The 19,911-nt window shown below is 47.6% G+C and overlaps 1 protein-coding gene across 3 annotated transcripts in view; it reads left to right on the top strand.

Moving 5' to 3' along the window:
• The window catches only part of BACC1 (BPTF associated chromatin complex component 1), a 234,464-nt gene that overhangs the window by 167,948 nt on the left and 46,605 nt on the right, over positions 1 to 19,911 (top strand). For all 3 annotated transcript variants that reach the window (XM_069646576.1, XM_069646575.1, XM_069646574.1), the window contains one exon: positions 13,800 to 14,011. In XM_069646576.1, the coding sequence (XP_069502677.1) occupies positions 13,800 to 14,011 (212 nt within the window). The remainder of the gene's footprint in view (positions 1 to 13,799; positions 14,012 to 19,911) is intronic.

Below are 19,911 nucleotides of genomic sequence, written 5' to 3'. Positions count from 1 at the left end.
ACTATTGTAATATACAAACCCCTTTCTTTCCTATCAGATAAATCCCAGTAAAACACCACTTATTTTCATACAGAGGTGAGCGCTTAACTAGATTGCACTCTGATAAGTTTGTGAGAAAGGGAGGGGGGGAAGACAGAATATGGAAAGGTACACCACTCTAAGATTCAGGAACACTGTTAGCAAGGCAGAAGAGCAAAAGTCACTGGTGAACCAAAGTCCAAAGGCTGGGCCCACTCTTAGAGAGAGCAGAGCACAAATGCGCCCAAGATCACACAGTTACACTAGGCTTAGAAAGTCTTGCAGAGGGTTCAAAAAGAGTTTAGAGAGGCTTAGGAAAGTTTAGCCAGGGTGTCCCAGGTGGTGTCGTGTCGTGGCAGGTCGGCTCAGCTTCTCCCTCGTCGGATTCTTAGGTCCTGTGCCGACTTTTGAAGTTCCAGTCCCCAAAGCCCTGCTTTTATGCAGCAAACCCCCATTCACTCGGCCTAGCTGTCACACAAACATGCTACATTGTTGAGCCGGCCGGCTCACCACTTGGGCCAATCAGGATGGAGTGCGACTTGAGTTGCCTAGGCGCCTAAATTTCCCTCCACCCTTCCTAAGTACCCCAGACAGAGTGGCACCACTTTGGAGGGCTTCTGTGGAGAAGCCCGCCAAAAAGTGGAACAAAGGGCTCGACTTGGGTTGGAGTCACAGAAGAGAACACAAACGCCATTTTAGAATCAAGTTTTGGCAAAAAATACCAACCGGAGAATTAATATTAATTAAATAAATGGCGGTATGTTCAAGGCTACCGTAAATAATTAAATAAAGATAGTAGCCTAAAACAATGGGAAATCCCATAGGAAAATATTTGCGGTTGAATATAAAAAGTAGTATCCACTGCCACCAGCAAAAAACTTGATCGGGGAGCCGGAGACGTGCCCCCTCGACTAACAGACCCCGGGGCAATTGAATTGCCCCAGCCAGTACGTCCACAATATGATGGTTTGTACTGGTTCTGTTCAGAATTTAAGACTAGTAAAGTCAATGGTGACTTTAGATGCCCTGGGAGACAGTAGTCAGTCCCAGGGTATGGAGTCTATACTGGGGGGTCACTATGACACCCCTGTGTCACTGCACTGCGGGTGATGTGTAACACACATCACAAAAACACATGAAGCCCTATGGCGTAAAAGACCGCATAGCCTATTAAACACATCTAGATTCAAAGAAACACACTCAAATCATGCCCAAGAGGGAGGGTAAAAGAGTCTCACTCTTGGCAGGAGAAAAAAATAAACCCCAAAAAATCCAGCAAAGCTGCTGGGGGACTCACTAGCTTAGGAAATTCAGCCTAAACAGAGAATTCTCCCTAACAATGTCCACTTATAGGTGATCGGAGTCGCTTTCCTCGCCACTAACAAAATCTGCTCCTTTGTGGAATAATCATGAACCGCCACCAGGACATCCTTTGGTCTGGCACCTGATTCTGTCCTCAGGGGTCCAACCCTGTCCACACTGTCCAGACGAATATCTTCTGGATTCTCCGCATCCAAGAGGTCTGCTAATAGTTGACAACCGCAGCCCTAAGATCTTTATCCAATACCTCCTCAGGCACGGCCATTATGTGGATATTCGATCTTCTGGACCTATTTTCAACATCCTCTGGCTGAATTTCTAAATTATGCGTTGGGATTGCCGGCTGCTCTAGGACCATTTCCGATTTCCTAGAGTCATCTGCTAGGTCTTGTATAGCCCTCTCATTGATGTCGACTCTCTCCTCCATTTTGTTAACATCCCTCTTCATATCTTTTAAGGCTTCTGCCAAGTCCTCCCTCATCTTGTCCATCTGCCGCTGAACCAGATATGCAATTTTATTCCCAAAGTACAAAACTGCAGTGGTCACAGATTGATCCAATCCCTCCTGGTGTCAAGGATCTCCCTTCTCAATGTGTCATGGGGAGCCTTCTATCACCTGCGGGGAGCCCAGCTCCCAACCCCACATCTTCTGCAAACTAGTGTCCTGAGTTTTCTTAGCAGCTTTAGGATGCAGGATTACGTCTGTACCCCTTGTTATGGAAATTGCACTCTTTATTTCGGGCAACTGTGCACCTGAGTGAAAAAGGTATTCTATGTAGCAGTGCCCCAGATTCCAAAGGAGGATTACCAGCATTTTTCTGCAATGCCCCTTAAGCCGGACGTATCTAAATGTTCAGTAGCTTCATAGACCAGCGAGGTATTGAAATATTACAGGTGGTAGTTTTCGTGGTCTTTCAACCCTTCCCCGTAGCTTTATGCAGTTTTTTGTAGGGAGCGCTTATTTGGATCACAGCAGGAGACTAGTGCTGCTTCCCACAATATCCCGCGCTCCTATATATACAGTAATGCAGGGCTTAAATGCGCACTTAATGCCCTAGTCTTACTTAAGTAGCCAACAGATGCCTCCAGTGCTTATAAATGTCACCCTTCTCAAGTGCCATTCTGCGCCTGCCTCTGTTGCCAGGAACACTGTGAGGGCATGCTGTATGGCCTCGCCTTGGTCTGTGCACTCCTCTTGGGCCACCGTCGCACCAACGGGTCGGGACCGGCGCCCCTCCTTCTCCAGTGCTCCCTAGATAATGCATCGGTCTTCTACCTCTGTGAGAACCTGCCTCACCTCTCTGCTGCGTCACCAGCTGACCGGCGGTCTCTTCTCCACCCTGATCCCGACCCTGCTCAACACACCAGTAAATCTTCTTGTCCTCAAAACAGCTTCCACTTGGGCTCACTCTGCAAGGGAGGCCGGTCCGCTTCGGTGCCGGCGCCCCTGGTCACCGCATAACTCTAATACTAGGGCGGCACTCTCGGGCTTTGTAGTCGTAGTCCAAATGGAGCCAGTTTAACTGCTCTCCCCAAGTATGATCCAGTAGAGCTAAGTAGGCCACCACCTGTTCCAAGAGTCCTTCAGCTTGTCGCGTCACCTAGGGAGGGTGAAGCTGCCCTTTAAATACTTCTATTTAAGCCCGGGGGGTCAGGATAGCATCTCTCATGGTGCTCTCCGGATGGCGGCCATCTTGGAATCCGCGCTATTACTTTTTATACACAAATCACAGAATTGCCAGACCATATTTTAGTTACAATTTTGGGTGGGTCACAGGAGCTGATTGGTGGAACTTGGTATCGTGTTCCTTACATTAGGTGGCTTCCATTGGATGAAACATTTCTTGTAACAAAATCGCATCAATACCCCTCGTTCCGTCACACACCTTCCCACACCAACCACAATCATGTCATTGTGCTGATAGGTTATAAAAAAACCACCGGCCATTGGTTGGCACTTGTTCAATATATAAGTGGGTACACTACTGTGTGCTGATTGGACATGTCATTTTGGGAAGGCACAGGGCGAGACCTCTCTGACCAAGGACATGCCTTGCGGACATCAGTAATGACACTTTACAATGTTGCACCCTAGGAACACCGATAACCTCTTTCCGTTGATTTTCTCCCTGCCGCGCGCCCCTCAGCCCCTGCCACATCGTGCGAAACCCCCCCAGCTTTCTTATCACGCCTTGCTGCCAAGTGTTCTTCTCAAAACCTATCCAACACTGTAAATATATTTTAATTAACAGCATTTGATCATTTTTCTCAGTCAATTCTTTTTGGACACCCAGGTGCCTAGCTCTGTGGCCTCGAAAGTATCTCATGAAGAGACTTCTGGTAGGACTGGGTTCTCCTGGGAAACATCAGTCTTGCAACATTACTGTGTAGTGTTTTGCTGAGTATTCAAAACCTGAACATTGCTATCACACCCCCCTGCAGCCCTTTATTATGAGCTGTCTACAGAAATGCTTTCCTAGCAGGTGCCTACAAAACATGGCTCGTCTAATGTTCGCATTTTGTTCAAAAAAATACACACACTCCATTGCAGTCCCCTGTGGGACCTCTCGCGCTGCGCTTGCTCCTGTGTCTTATTAACCTATGCTTATGCTACCTATGCCACGTTCAATGACATCCCCACTCCCGACATCAACCCACCGCCTCACTTTTGCATTACCAGCTTACTTGCTTAACTGATACGTGCGGCACCCTTGACCGCATTGAATGTGGACTCTTACAACATCCACCCTTTGATTGTTCTATCGATCAAACATTATTTTGCCATCAGCTCCCTACTTTTGTCCTTCAGTATCCATATCCTTGTTACCCTGCGCAGGCTTCCTCCTTGTGCCTCATTCTCTTCTGGGAAGCAATCCAATATCAAACGAGCCTCCTCATCTGCTGAACAATCTACCCAGAATGCCTCATAGTTGCCTATATCTAAGGGTGTCATTGTGTTTGTGTTTGTATGTACCTTATGAGGGGTGTAGCTACCCTCGCCCCCACCGTCATTCAAGGGTAACATATATGGCCTCCCTCCCCTGTTTCCTCTTACAAATTCTAAACCCTATTTGTCATGCACAAAAGGTGATGAGTACCAAAACGAGGATTGGGCCAGTTACCTTAAAAATATTCGACAAATACATGGGTTATCTAATAGTTTTCAACAATGTTGCATTGAATGTGTCGTTTGCTGGCACGAAGGTACAGCACTTGCTGCATATATTTTTGCAAAACCCAACCTCCATTGCCATTAAAAGATCAAAAATGTATCTGTTCTGGAGCGCAACCAGCCTCAGAGCTCTTTGCTCCTTCCTCATTGCATTCAGAACCTTCTCTGTTGAATTTGCTAACTGTAATACTTCATAACAAGGTATTTTTAATCCATTTGGAGTTCTCTGCTGCTTGAACCCCTGGAAGCAAAAGTAAAGAGAAAAATGTAGACTCTTTGCAGAACAGGCGAAACGCTGATAGAATGGTGGGCATTCTATCGGACGATTTTTGAGACCTGTAATTGTTGTCCCTATGAGTTTGATGCAAGTTCTAGGATTGGGCTGACTGTGTGTGCACGCCCCCGCCCCCCACTCTGTTTTATTAGTATGCAAGTCTTTATTCAACAGTGCAGGATAATTAACGAATGAAATTAATTCCAAGCAGGATATCACAAGGGTGGGGCTGTGCAGTGTTACTAGGGAGAGAAAGTGCCTCCACAGGCTGGGGGAAGCTGGGCATATACCTGGGTCCCACACACCCACAAAAGGTCCATCAAGACTGCAGTCCTGTTCCTCAACGATGGCAACATCATCACCTTTTGGCACCCTTGGTTGTTCCTCAAACGATCGATCCATTACATCTGAAACATAAAGAATATTGTGCACGTTCCTTTATGTGTAAAGGATGTTTATTCTCATCTATCCATGTTAGAGCAGGGACATGCTTGTTCTAAATTACCCAACAACTATTGTTAATCTTTTTCACCACATTTTCTCCAAACCCTACTGGTCCTTCCACCGTACATTGTAACATTCCCCTCTCCCCCCCTTCATAAATAATGTACCCCTCAATGCACATTAATGTCTGGTATATCACCATGGTATGCTATGACCTGTGGCATTGGTGCATACTAATCTGCTAGGTGTTGTATAAGGAACTCATGGTGGCAACAGTAAAGACAGACACAAGTGATCACAGTTCAAGGGTGTTTATTAATCTGTAAATGCAGGGTGGAAAAATGCCTAACCTAAACCAAAATCTAAGATGGGAGCAAGCTTCAACCATCAAATGAAAAATAAGGCCGTCATTGTGGCGTCTTGTCAAAGTAAAAGGCCTATACTAACAAAAACCTATTGCCAAATCCTTACAACTAATTACAGAAAGAGTGTGGGTTAGGGTTTTCAATAAAGAAAGAGGTGTTCCCAAATAAAAGGGCAGGATGTGATTGCCTGGGGTGCCCCTTCCTCACATTTTGAGTATGGGACAAAGTGGATCTCCTGAGCACAGCACACACTCTAGCTTTCCCAGCACGTGCCGACAGTTCCGTTCCAGCAATCCGGTTTTTCGATGGTTAAGTCTCTTTTAAATAAAAAGTCTCTTGCCTTCGAGGGCCTGATGCATTCAACAAACAAACAAAAGGTTCCTTTCCAAATGAGCGTTGGGGTGATGAATTTCCACCCCCTGGATCGCCCTTTCGCCGGCTCGGACCCCTAGGCTTGCCTCAATCGTGCTCGGACCTTTATTTCGAGATCTCCCTCTGCCGGCGCAGATCCCAATGCCACTTCCCCTGGTTTTACAATACTTCTTACATTCACATATCATAATGTCTTTTTAAACAGTTCTTCAAGCGTCACCCATTTTTGCCGGACCCCTCCGACTTATTCACTCTGGCCAACTTTTACAAAACAGTTCACTGTGGACACCCCTCGTTCAGGTTCACTCCGGTCAACACACTATTAATAGGGACCTCAGGCCTCGCCCCTTTTTGTTAGCATCCCTCTGCCGGGTTCACTCTTGCCGACTTTTGCTAAACAGTTCACTGTAGACATCCCTCGGTCGGGTTAACTCTTGTCAACATACTTTAGACTTAGCCCTCTTTTGTCGGCATCTCTTCAACGTTTTCACTCTTGCCAACCTTTGCAACACACTGTTCATGTACCACTTTCACCAGTCGGGATTCACTTTCTTTTGCTTCACAATCTTCTGTCGGTCAACGACTTTCGACGGTACAGAGGATTTTACAAGACCCCTGTATGACCAATTTGACCTCTTCTCACCTCTTCCCAAGACTTTTTGGTTACGGTAGTTTCTACCATCGAGTAATCGCCCAGAGTTTCCTGCATGAACACCCACGAGGTGCCGGACTCCTCTGTTGCTGGTTTTCCCTTTTTTTTATGTTTCTTTTAAACCTTTCAAAGTTCAAATTAGCTGTTTGCTACTTTTCGTTCAATGCAGTAAGGTTTCTTATTGACTCGTCGACTCACCGGCTGTGATGAACCGCTTGTCTATCTTAATCCTTGGAGTCAAATTTGGTACCACTGAGATTAGCATCTCTCCCCGGCTTGGTAATCAGCGGAGGAGGGTCTCGTGTACTGTTGACAACTGCTGTAACACACAGCTATTTTTCACGGTTTTATGATTCCATCTACGGAGGTAGCATCAAAGCTGCAGTGTAGCCGAAAGACGCACTCTGACGGGTCCACTTGTCAAACACTCCCAAAGCTTCAGGAGAAGGTTTCCAAAGCGGTTTTGCATGTTTCGGACCCCAAGAAAGCCTCTCCTTCATCTGAAGACTATTCTTCAGAGTCTACTCCTCTTTCTGAACCCCTGCACCAGGATCCCGGCCCTACTGCACAGCCCTTTCCTCCTCCTGATCCTTCAGACACCTCTGAATGGACCAGGCTTGTATGAATAGAATTGTCGAGTTCATCAATTTCCTGGGCCAATTCAAAAATATTTTAAACAGACAGAGGGATTGTCCTGTCCCTCCTAAATCACAGAGGCTCCACTTCCCAGGTTCTCATCCCTGTTTGAATCCCATCAGAATCCTCAGGTGGGTATGTTTCTAGATGACCAAGTGACCCTAGTGAAGAAATTATTTTATGCCCGAGACTCTGGCCAAGACAACCAAGATCCTACTTATCAGGACCCTGATTGGAACCCTGTAGATAACCAGGGCATGTGGCCTACCACTCCCCTTATGACTCTGACCCAGTAAATACAATTCTGGGCGCTCCTCCTCCTCAGGCCAGAGACTTGCCCATTGATGACCAGATGATGTTCAATAACCTTCTAAAGAAGGCTGCTGATCATTTTCAAATTACCACACAATAAGCCGTTCCTGATTTTGGACTTTGTGTAAAATATCCTTAAAGAAAAGACCCTGGTCAGCCAAGCCATCCATTTGTTGTACTCAATCAAAAAGTGTCTGGAACCCTCATTGCTCACACCATCGCCCACACGTGCGGATTATCCCTGTGTGGAGAAAATGTTCCGCCCGGCTCCTTCGAATCAGCTGTACAATAGGGGCCGTGCCAATCCCGGACTCCCTAGTCGTCACTACTACACAGGAAAGGGCTGGGGCACCACTGTCCTTGTCGGAAACCCCTCCAGATGAGGACTGCAAGAAAGTGTACGCTCTTGGCAAGCATGTAACCACCTCTGCCACTTTCTTCACCAGAATAGCCGATAATACCATGCTCCTAGCGAGCTATAGCGACGTTCAGTGGGGTCTCGTCCAAGAGGGCCTCCAAGAAGTCCCAGAACCCGCTGGCACCCACCCTTCAGCCGTGGTTACGGAGGACAGCAAGACACACACAATATTTTTAAAAATACCTTGGACTTTTGCCGAAACTGTGGGGCGTGTTCTTGCCCAGGGGACCCTTGGCTCAAGAATTCAGGCTTTAAACTGGAGACCCAAGCCTCCCTGATCAACAAACTGGTGGAAGAAGCCAACCTTTTCGGGAAAGCGGTTGATGAGGCTCTGGAGACTGCCAAGAAAGAGCACAAGACAGTAAAATCGTTCAATCAAATCTCGGCCAAGCCCTTCGTCCAGTGGGGCAATTTCAACACCCACTTGCCCTTCCGCGGATAGTCCTTCTCCCGCTCTTCCCAAGGACAATCTGGTTCTAAGGGCTCCAACTGGATCACCGGGCAGGGCTCCCCCAGTGGTTTCCAGTCCCTTCAACAAAGAGTGTTTCGTCAGGGAAAAGGCAGAGGCAGAAACTCTGCTTCCAGAGGTTCCCGGCCTCCGTCTACAAGTGATTTGGTGGTGTAGGTCCTGTCACACACTTCCCCAGTCAGGGGGCGTCTAACATCTTTTACCCACGTGTGGGAGGGGATCACATCAGATCAATGGGTACTCAAGACCGTCGCCCAAGGGTACTGCATCAAATTCCTCCATCTATCCCCCGCTACCAGCCACCCGGGAGCAGACGACTGTCCTCAGACCATCTGTGCTTCCTGTTGGACGAGGTTCAGGTCTTGCTAGAAAAGGGCGCCTTCAACGTCGTCCCTCGTCGCCAGGTAAACAGGGCTATTGATTCAATATACTTCTTCTACCCAATAAGGATCTAACCTTGCGCCCTGTTTTAGATCTGCATCCTGCAAACAAGTATGTCAAACCTCAAAAATTCAGGTTGACAAATCTTCAGGAAATCCCGTTAATGCGGCAGGGGGATTACATGGCCACATTGGACATGAAAGATGCATGCTCTCATATTTCAGTGTTGCTAGTGCCCAGAAAGTACCTCTTGTTCACGATAGAGGACACACACTTTTTAAAGTTTAAGGTTCTCCCATTTGGCATTGCCTCAGCCCCAAGGGTGTTTACAAAGGTACTAGCTGTAGCGGCAGCTCACCTGCGCAGGCAGTCCATCCCTATGTGCCCTTACCTCGACTACTGGCTCATAACCGGAGACTCGCACAGAATATGCCTTGGAAATACCCAGAAGACAGTAGATCTCCTATTCAATCTAGGAGTCTCTATCAACGAGAAGAAGTCAAGTCCGGTCCCCAGCCAAGTCAAACAGTTTCTGGGAGCCCTGATTCGGACCAAAGACAGGCTCATCTTCCCCCTCCAATGAGAGGGTTCAAAACATGCTGTTCCAGATCCCTCATTATGTAGCCAGTGACTGGGTAACCGTTTTCATGGCCTTGCGGCTACTGGGGTTGATGGCTTCCTGCATCTTCCTAGTTCCTCACGCTCGTTTGTGCATGCGCCCCATGCAGGAGTATCTCTCGAGCCAATGGTGTCAGGTCAGCGGCCAGTAGAACGATCTAGTGGTTGTCTCGACATCCCTTGTTTAGTCTCTGCAATTGTGTTCAAACGAAAGCCTTCTGCCTGGGGAAAACCTTCACAACCCCACAGTAGAAGCCACTCTCACCACGGACACTTCTCTGCTGGAGTAAGGAGCTCACCTCCTCAACAGACAGAGCACAGCGTATGGTCCCCATCAGTAGCATCTAATCAGATCAATCTGTTGGAACAGCTTGCATTGTTCAAAGCCCTGAAAAAAGGCTTCCAGGTTCACCTTCAGGGGAAAACAGTTCTCATCCTTACAGACTGCACCACAGCCATGTACTACCTGAACAAACAGGTGGACGCTCATTCTCTAGGGATATCCAAGCTATCCCAGAACATCTGAAAATGGGTACTCAAACAAGACATGTTCCTTCTATCACAACATGTTCCAGGGGAACACAATCTTCTGGCAGATGTGCTCAGCTGAGATTTCCACCTACCCGTAGAGCACGAGTGGTGCTTACAAGAGCACATTCTACTCAACGTCCTTGCAGAGTGGGGTTTTCCAGACATCGACATGTTTGCGACTCTGAAGAATGCCCAATGCTCAGATTACGCCTCCAGGTACCCACAGATGCGCTCCAAAGGGAACGGTCTCTGGATAACCTGGTAGGCTTTTCCCCTGATTCCCCTTATCAAAAGGATAGAGATGCACCAGAAACCAGTCACAGTAATCCTGGTGGCACCCCTGTGAGCCTGGCAGCCATTGTTCTCCCACTTTATGAGGATGTCGGCCTCACTCTCCTCAACTCCCCACAGGAAACTGCCATGCCCGTACAACATGCTATCGCAAGGCCAAGGGGAAATGCTGCACCGTGCCCCAGACCCTCAACTTAGCAGTTTGGCTCCTCGAGTCCTACAGTTTGAACACAACTCCCTCAGATTTATGGACATCCTCAGGGAAGCACGAAAACCCAACACCAGGCATTGCTATTCAAATAAGTGAAAATGCTTTTTTATCTGGTGCAATGGTAAGAACATCAATCCCATTGACTGCTCCCCCAAAGATATTGTCCTGTGCCTAACACATCTATTGGACTCATTTCAATTTTCTAAAGGTCCACCTGGCCGCTCTCTCTGCTTATACCACGTCTCAGAGCAAGGTTTCATGGTGGAAGATTAATGTTATTAAGGGCTTTATGGATGGGGTTAAAAGTCTTCACCCCCCCTTTTTCCAACCCAACTCCCGGATGGGACTTGAATGTTGTCCTCACAAGATTAATGGGACCTCCTTTCGAACCCATGCAAAAAGCTAGCCTTAAGGCCCTCACCACTAATACTGCCTTCCAAGTGGCCATCACCTTGATAAGGATGGTGAGTTAACTGCAGCCCCTCTCAGTTCAGGACCCATTTGTAACTATTCACAAAGACAAGGTGGTTTTGCGCACTCACCCACGTTTTGCGTCTAAATTCATCTAGAAGTTTCATGTGAGCCAATCAACCGAACTTCCCACTTTCTTTTAAAACCCCACTAACGTGACAGAAAGAAGCCTCCATACACTAGATGTGAGGAGGGCAGTAATATACTACCTTGAAAGGTCTAAGCCACTAAGAAAGACAAACCAATTCTTTGTCTCTGTGGCAGCTTGTATAGAAGGGGACCCAGTCTCTAAATCAGCTATTTCCAAATGGATTGTAAATTGCATCACACTGTTTTACTCTCTTGCCAAGAGAGATCTAGCTTGAGAGATCTAGCCTTTACGCCTAGAGTTCACTCTTCTCAGGACACATGGGCTACCATAGCATTCATTGCAAGAGTTCCCCTAGATTCCATTTGCAAAGTAGCAACCTGGAGTTCTGTTCAAACTTTCACCCAATACTGCTGCTTAGACACACACTCTTAAGTGTTAAGATGCCCCTTTGCTACTGTTCTTTCACACATCCCACCACCATCTCCAGGTGCTGCTTGCTAGTCTATACACAGCATGTGATCTAAGTAGATTCACAAACATCAGAAGAGATACATTACTCACCGTAATCGTATTTTTGATGGTTGCAGCTGCTTAGATTCACATGCGCCCACCCTTCCTCTCCTCTTGGAGTAGAAGGAACATAGACATCTTACATCTACTTTCTTCTGTACTCACTCATGCCTCAGTATGGCTCTCTCACGGCAGAACAAAAACAACCATAGGGACCTCCGCTCGTGAAGGATTTTGGGTACAGTACATGTCACGTTAGGGATAGTGTTATGAAATTTCCACTAGATGTCGGACTAAATGCATAGCATGTGAATCTAAGCAAATATAACCATCAGAAATACGATTACGGCGAGTAATGTATGTCTTGTGCTTAATGCCCTGTAAGGAGGTTATCTCCTTAAAAAGATCATTGGCAAAGTGCTGTCTGTTGTCAGACCTCAACACTTTGCATACTCCCCACCTGGGTAATACCTTGTGTACTAAAAATGTGTCTGCCGATTTGGCATTATGGGTGCATGGGCCAGCCTCAAGCCAACGTGAAAAATGACATGCAACTACGATCATGTAGCTGTAAGAGCTACACATATGTTGCATATCAACATAGTCAGTATGGAAATGCTAAAAGGGCCCTCTGGCCATGGCAATGTTGCTTTCACAGTTTTAAGTGTGTGTCTAGCTCTGAACCACTGGCAATTTGCACAGTTGTTTACAAATTCAGTTACCAGTTCATGTAAATTTGGCACAAACCATTGTTTGTTAATCTCAGCAGCTTCATGCGCTTTTGATATATATGCTGGGTAATGCAACTGATCCAGGGCCATTTTAAGCAGCATCTGGGCCATTACCGGTTTCCCTATGCTGTCCTGTCTCCACACTAAATCCGTGGGTGGCAGGGAGCATATCCTTTTTTTCCATAATTCCTGTTCTTGCTGGGGCCAACCCCCTCTCCCCCCGTAACTCTATCACTTAGGCAATGGATAATGCATTAAATGGCTCTGTGAATGTGGAGCGCTGGTCTTTCAATAATGCCATCAAGAGCGTCTGATCCTTTTTTAAATGCATGAACATTGTTGTGTGTAGTGGCAAATATGCTGCTTCTTTTGCTGCGTGTTGCACGGGGGAGCCATCACTCCTCCAGTACCTCCTCCTTTGATTTCTGACACATCCTGAGTGCACCATGGATGTAACGTAGGCAGAATATGAGAATATGTTGACAGTGTGGTATTCTGACATTTCTAAGGCCATTATCAGAGTTGTTAACTCGTCTGCCAGTGCCAAACAGTGCAGTGGCAACCTCACTTATGCCCACACCTTAAACTCTCCTTCTCGATGGGAGACCACTGATGCATCCGTATGTCGACAACCTGTGGTTGAATATATCGTTGATGAACAGTCAACGGAGAGCATTTCTGTTCCTTCTGTGGGCTCCTCCTGTACTCTGGTGTACTCCTCGCTGGTGTCCATGTATGATGCACAGTCGTGCATATTCTCCCACACCTACGCCGCCTGTGCTATGAAAGTTGCTGGGAAGACAGCCCAACACCTACTACCTCATTTGATGAGTTGGATAATATCACATCGTACCTGTCACTGTGATTTTTCTAGTATCGCAAAACGTGAGTGCTCCACGTAGAGCGTGACTGCACAGCTCATAGTTATGGTAGCTGATTTCTCTATGGCAAATGCAACCGCAGCAAGTGCCTTTTTCCATGGGCTCTTCACAACCAATCAGTCCCTGCCCCTCCATGTGCCTCCTCCCGCTCCTTTTCCCTACTTGCCCCTCTATACTGGAATTCTGTGCCCCTCGCCATCACAGCTATCTCTTCAGTGGAACTCTTCAAAGCAAGGCGCAAACTCTACCTGTTAGCAATGGAAGGTGCACTTCCAGCCTCCCCATGACCACCCTCCTATCCAAACTAATCACACAACCCACATGTCCTCAGGACTACTCTGTACTTCATAAATATGTAAATAGTAGCCCCAGACTCGCAAAGTTAAAAATACTGTGATGTTCTCCAGTTCATGCCCCTGAGGTGTATTTTCCTATTATGTCCAGTTACCTGACACAGTAGCAAAACCTGTAGAATCAGTAAAGCGTAGTAGCTGGTTTTGTGCGCTCTGTGTGTGCTGCATTCATGCTTCTAAGCATTCCTTTCAGACCCTCCCCGGCATTTCTCTTTGGCGTCTTCTCCATGCATTTTAATTACTTCTTGTCCTGATTGACCTTTTCTTCTTGTCCACAGGGCGCAGATTAAGAGCACAGTGAAACGAAAAATCTATGAGGACAGTGGTGTCCCTGTACACTCTGATTCTCCCAAGAAGCCACAGAAGAAGTCTCACATATTGGTGACCTCTGGTGGGCAGGCCATTGCGGCTGCTCCTGCGGTGCAGGGGTCACTGAGTGGTACTGTACAGGAGCGGTCCTCCAGCAGCATAAAGAAACAGAAGACATCAGGTACTGTGCTCAAATAGGCTTTGAGGGCTGCAGGCAGAGCAGGGTCCTAGCACTTGTAGAAACAATCACTCTGTGGTGTGTAGCCTGTTTGTGCTGGGGCTGGATCTTCTATTGTATGGGCTCTTTCAGTGCTGGTGGAGCATGGTCTGTTAGCGCTTGAGGGAAAGGATTGAAGTTCTCAAGTCGGTATCGCTGGAAGAAGATGGCCACTGTACTATGGGACTCTATGCACATGCTGACTCTAGCAGCACTGGTGTGTAGCAGTGGTAATATTTGGTGGCTCCAGGTTGGCAGCAGTGCTATGGTTAGGAGTTCAGTGACTAGCAGTATTTGAGGTGGGGTATGGCTAGGGAACATCGGGCCATCTTAATGGTTTTGGGGCCAGGCTATAGACACCTTTTGTGCCTACCCCCCGAACCAAAGAATCAGAGAATCTGTTTGACAGCAGCCCCCCCCATCTTTGCCCACACACTCTCTAGCCATCTCAGTGATGACCCATAGTTTGATATCCCCCCTTGACTGATATGAAAAGGAGCATAGGAGCTAGGATTCCCTTGGAATCCCCAGATGCCTTCGATGCCGGAATCGCCCTTCTACTCTCTCTCTCTTCCTCCTCGGACTGTTGTACCACACCTCTGCACATCCCCTCAGAAAACCTTCAAAGGCACAGACCTCCTCCACCTGGCAACTCTCAAAGCCCACGCAGCTAACAAACACACCGTTGACATCTGCCTCCTTCTTGAAGACATTGACCTCGACATTCTCTCTTATCGAGAGCTGGTTCAATGCCAGCTCAGTCACTGCTTTTGACTCCCTCCTACCTGACGGCTTCAAGCTAATCTCCAAGCCTTCCCCTCACCACACTGGTAGGGGGGTTGCCTTAATATTCCTTGAGTGGGTTCCTGCTTCCATCCTACCCACCCAGCTCTACTCTTCCTTTAAAGGCCTGGTTTGCAAGTTTGTCATCTCTCCCATCTCCACCCTGACCATTACTACCATTTACCAGTCTCCAGGCACCACCACCCTGTTCCTCACGGACTGGGCTGATTTCTGCTCTTCCTTACCTTCATATACCTCCAACCTCCTCCTCCTGGGAGATTTCAACATCCAACTGGACTCCCCAGGCTCTGCATCCATTCTCTTCAATGACCTCTGCACCTTGCTTTCCCTCTCCATTCTCCCTTCAGGGCCAACAGACTGAGCTGGTCACGCTCTGGACACTCTCATACACTCTGACCTCTTCCCACTAGCCACCCCTCTCTCCTGGACAGACCCTTCTCTCCTCTTCTCCCAGCTGTTTCCCTTTGGCCCTCTGACCCGCCCGCCCTATCTCCCCCCCAAAGCACCACCAACCTCGTTCGCTAAGATATGCCCGATGAATATAGTGTCTGTGGCTTCACTTGCTTCCACATTCATGCCCCTCACCTCTGACTCTAACTCTGATTCTGCCCTCAACAACATCCACCTTTCAATCACCAACACTCTTGACATTCTTGCCCCGTCTGAAACCTGCCTCTAAGCGTAACACTTGGTACGACTTCGAAATTGCGGCCCTGAAACGAAAGTGCAGGGCAGCAGAACAGAAGTGGCAAACCTCAGGATCACCCTCTGACAAACTGGCTTGCCGCCTACTCCAAAGGCATTACAGACTCTCCATCCGTGCCAAAAAAAGAGCCCACATACAGGCACAGGTTTTCAGTGCATCCAACAACGCGGCTGCACTTTTCAAGATCTGCAGGGAACTAGCCAACCCCTCTGCAATCTCTCCTCCCCTTCTTCCCAGGCCCTCTGCAACGCATTGGCCACACACTTCGCCATCAAAACTCAGGGCATCCTGATCACCCTTGCCACGCACAATCACACTCCATCCCACACCCCCTAACCTCCCTTGGCCCCCATCCTTCCTCTGTCCTCCTCCTCCTTCTCCCCATCATACCCCAAGAAGTTACCAGAGTTGTCCGCTCCATGAAGGTCTCTTCTGAACAGGTTTCACCTCACTCATCCAGGACCATCAAGGGTAACATTTGCTCTTGTTCCCCTGCATTCACTGATTTCAGCACTCTAAAGACACTGGATCTTTCCCCTCCTCTTGTAAGCATTTCCTTGTGCGCCCACTCCTGATAACCTCACCTGCCCCACTAACTACCGCCCTATTTCCATCAGCACCTTCCTTGGGAAGCTGCTGGAGAAGCTGGGATTGCCCCAACTCAACTCACACACCAAACATGTTGGTGGTCTCTGTGCTTCTGGATCCTTCTCCTCTCCCACTTCTATCTCCAGCTGTGGTGTCCCTCAGGGTTTTATCTTCTCCCCCTGGCACTTTACCATCTACCTTGCTCTGCTTGCATGCCTCATCTCCTCCAACTTCCAGTGTTATGCAGACGAAACAAAGCTCTTTTTCAAACTTCCTGCTGACCCTCTTTTACCCTCCATCATCCCGGACTGCCTATCTGCCATCCAGTCCTGGTGCATTTCCAACGATCTCTGCCTCAACGCCTGTAAAACTGAGATCCTTCCCAATGGCACCCCTACGTCATCCTTCCCTTCCCTTCCCTCTGGCCTTCCTACTTGGACTCTTCCCCCTGCTCCTTCTTCTGAAGGCAGAAACCTTGGAGTCATCTTCGACTCTTGCCTCTCCTTCTCCCTCACACAAAGGACATTGCCAAGAAGTCCCACTTTCAGTTCTTCCTTCTCAAAGGAATTCTCCCTTTTCTCACTTTCCCCCAGAGGCTCAATGTTACCCGAGCCCTGGTTCTCGCTAGGCTCGACTATTGCAATAGCCTCATCCTGCATCTATCATCTACCATCTTCCACTATGCGACCCGCTCCAGCTAATCCAGGATAGGGCAGTGTGATTTATCCTTGGCCTCAAGCCCAGGGACCGCATCTCTCCTGCCTAGAGTCTCTTCTCTGGCTCCCGGTTGCTGCACAGATTAAATTCAAATCCCTTGGCATCATCCGCAAGGCTTTCTAAACCTGGGGACCACTCTATCTTCAGCTTTATCTTACTAAATATTCTCCCTCTAGACCACTGTATTCCTCTAGCACCAGCTCTTTGTGTGGAAAGGGTTTTGCTAAACAGAGGGTAGGTGGTAATTCGCTTTCCTCAGCTGTTTCCCACCTATGGAACAGCCTCCCTCTCCCTCTGTGCCTTGAGTAGGACTTTCTTAAATTCCCAGAAGCTCCTTAAGACTTTCCTCTTTACTCTTTCCTCTTTACCTCCTCCTTCCATTCCTCTCTCCTCTGCTAATCCCACAGTTGCTGTGATTGGTGTCCGGGGCCCTTATGCATCCTGACCACCCACACCCAATCATCCCAGCTCCCTTCGTACTCAGCATTTGCACTGTCACACCCTCCACACTTACACCTATCACGGCCCCTGGCGATGTAGCACTTAATAGTCCTAGCACTTCATATGTGGTTCACCTATAAGCTCGGACTCCCCAGCACTTGCACCCTCTGCCTACTTCTTTGCAGCACTTGCACGTTCTGAATACTCACAAGGCATAGTAGGTGCGTCCTTTTTCCTTTGTTTCCCCCACTGCTCTTAAATATTGTGCTTTGTAATGTGTTTCACACCCTTGTTCCCTCCCTTTGCCCTGTGGGTGCTTTTAAACAGTATGTTACTTACTGTGTAAGCACCTAACAAGCAAACAGTAAATAAATAAATAAAATAAGATACAGATCACTAGTCATATAAGAGTGTATGCATACTCCAGCATAGGTGCAGAATCTGAACTCAGATTAGCATATTAGCAGCCTACTATTAAAGCATGATGCATGCAACAGATTGACAACGAGCAGGACCATAGATTGAGGTGTGAGAAGGTGCCTCACCCGCTAGTCCCTGGGGTCTCTCTCTTAGGTGGCCAGGGTACGACCATCGCCTTTGGATCCTGACCCTGGGGGTGGACCAGTGCGGGAGGATCACCTAGGTGAGAGGGGTCGTCTGGGAGTGGAGGTGGAATACCCGATGGCAAGACGCGGTATCCCTCCCCTGTAACACCTTTACCCCATCCTACCAAGTAGGATACTTAGGGACTCCCCCCCCTTCACCCCTTTCCCTACATGAACACTTTCACGCAGACAGCCCGCTCTGGGAGAAAATAGACTCACAGCCGAGTCAGGTAGTTATTGTTAACTACTGACACCTGACATCTATTAAGCTTCCCCACACGGATAAAAGGCAGAGCACGAGAGCACATGCAGAGCGAGACAAAGCACACAAAGGAATAGTGTTTTCCAGACGGCAGCTGAACGAGGAAGAAGGGCGGCAATCTGAGAAGGGAAAGCAAGGAGGGAGATACCCTTGACCTTTTCACAGAGAAACCATTACTTTCCTAGAACCCTTCAAATTTGAAAGCAGTAAGGCCAGGAAATCAGACTGCATTGTGTGTCAAAAATACCCAGGGCCCTCCTGCATGACTGAGCGAGTCGGGGAGGAGCTGCAGCTGCTGTGATACCGTCCTTGGCTCCAGGATTAAAGCAGCGACCGAGAAATTAACACAGCCGGTGAGTTGAGGTAGTCAGATACAAGACAAGACCGGTCTGTGTTTAAGTCAAGGTTGCAAGTGGCAATATGGTATGAGGAACGCAAGAGCTAAGAATTAACGTGTGTGATGAAAGACGCAAGTAAAGCTCAATTGATGATGGATGTTTGAACTCTAATGTGAAATCGCAAAGGTGCGAAATAAAGTCACTGAGTGGTCCGGCACCACGGGTGTGCTCAATCGAAGGTGTCTGTATGGTATCCAGCCAAGAAGTGGCAGAAACGAAAGTGGAATATTGCAAGAACATTGTGTGAAGTAAATCAAAATGGTCCTGCAATGGTTTAAGCAAAACCCATCGCACATTCGAAAGTCTTCTATTTTTGATAGTAACAGGAAAACCTAGAAAGTGGGAATACATGGTCCGAGCTGAACGAGGGAGACCAAATGTGAACATTGTGGTAAAAAGGAATCCGAGCCCTAAGGAGGGAGACCCATCATGAACACTGGAAGCAAGAACGTTTGAATGTGAAAATCCTGATACAAAACAAACGTTTGTGCTTGTTTGCTACGACAGGCCCTCTACAGTAAGAGACTGTTATTGAAAAAGGCTTTGGCGGAAGGCCCTGTTACCTATGCTTTGAACTGTATCTTCGTGGCAGAAAAGCCTGCGTGTGTGCGAAACTGGCACGTGCCGCCTTACCCATGCTAAAGGCATGGGGAACGGAATCCAACTGCTAAACTATCCTGACATATTATTTCTTGAAGACTTTCTTTTTTAATACACTATTGTCCCGCACCATGTATTTTGAAGTAAGGATTTGCAGTAGGTTTATTGGTATAGGCCCTTTTATTTTGATGGACACTACTAGGACTGCGTTATTATTTGATGGTCGTAGCTTGCTCCCATCCTTAGGTTTAGGCTTAGATAGGCGTTCTACCAACCCATCGAAGTTCAATAAACACCCTTAAACTGTGATCACTTGTGTCTGTATTCACTGTTTGATCCCATGCCTTCCTTACAGAGGATACAGATAAAATTGCCAGGAAGTTGAGCCATGAAACACATGCCTTTGTGATAGGCAATATTTAAATTGGATCAATTATTATATATGAAGCAACAATATATAGCTAGTTAAACCATGAGTGGGTCTTTTGTACTCCGGGAACTAAATCACTCTTACGGGCTGACAATGTTGAAGTATTTAGGGATTGGCATTTTTGACAGGATAGATAGGTCCTTTTAGATTAAATGAGTTAACCAGGTTCACACACATTGGTTATATGGTGAAGCTGGGATTCGAGGCCAGTCTGCAATTTGCGGCACTTCATTACATTATTTCCCAGTTCATGTAGATCAAGGTGCAATTGTGTGTTATCGTCTTCATCCACAGAAGCATACAAGTACCTTAA

The sequence above is a fragment of the Ambystoma mexicanum genome, chromosome 1p (assembly GCF_040938575.1).
Source record: "Ambystoma mexicanum isolate Mex_15411 chromosome 1p, UKY_AmexF1_1, whole genome shotgun sequence".
Taxonomy (NCBI): Eukaryota; Metazoa; Chordata; class Amphibia; order Caudata; family Ambystomatidae; genus Ambystoma; species Ambystoma mexicanum.
This window is presented reverse-complemented; position numbering and strand designations above follow the sequence as displayed.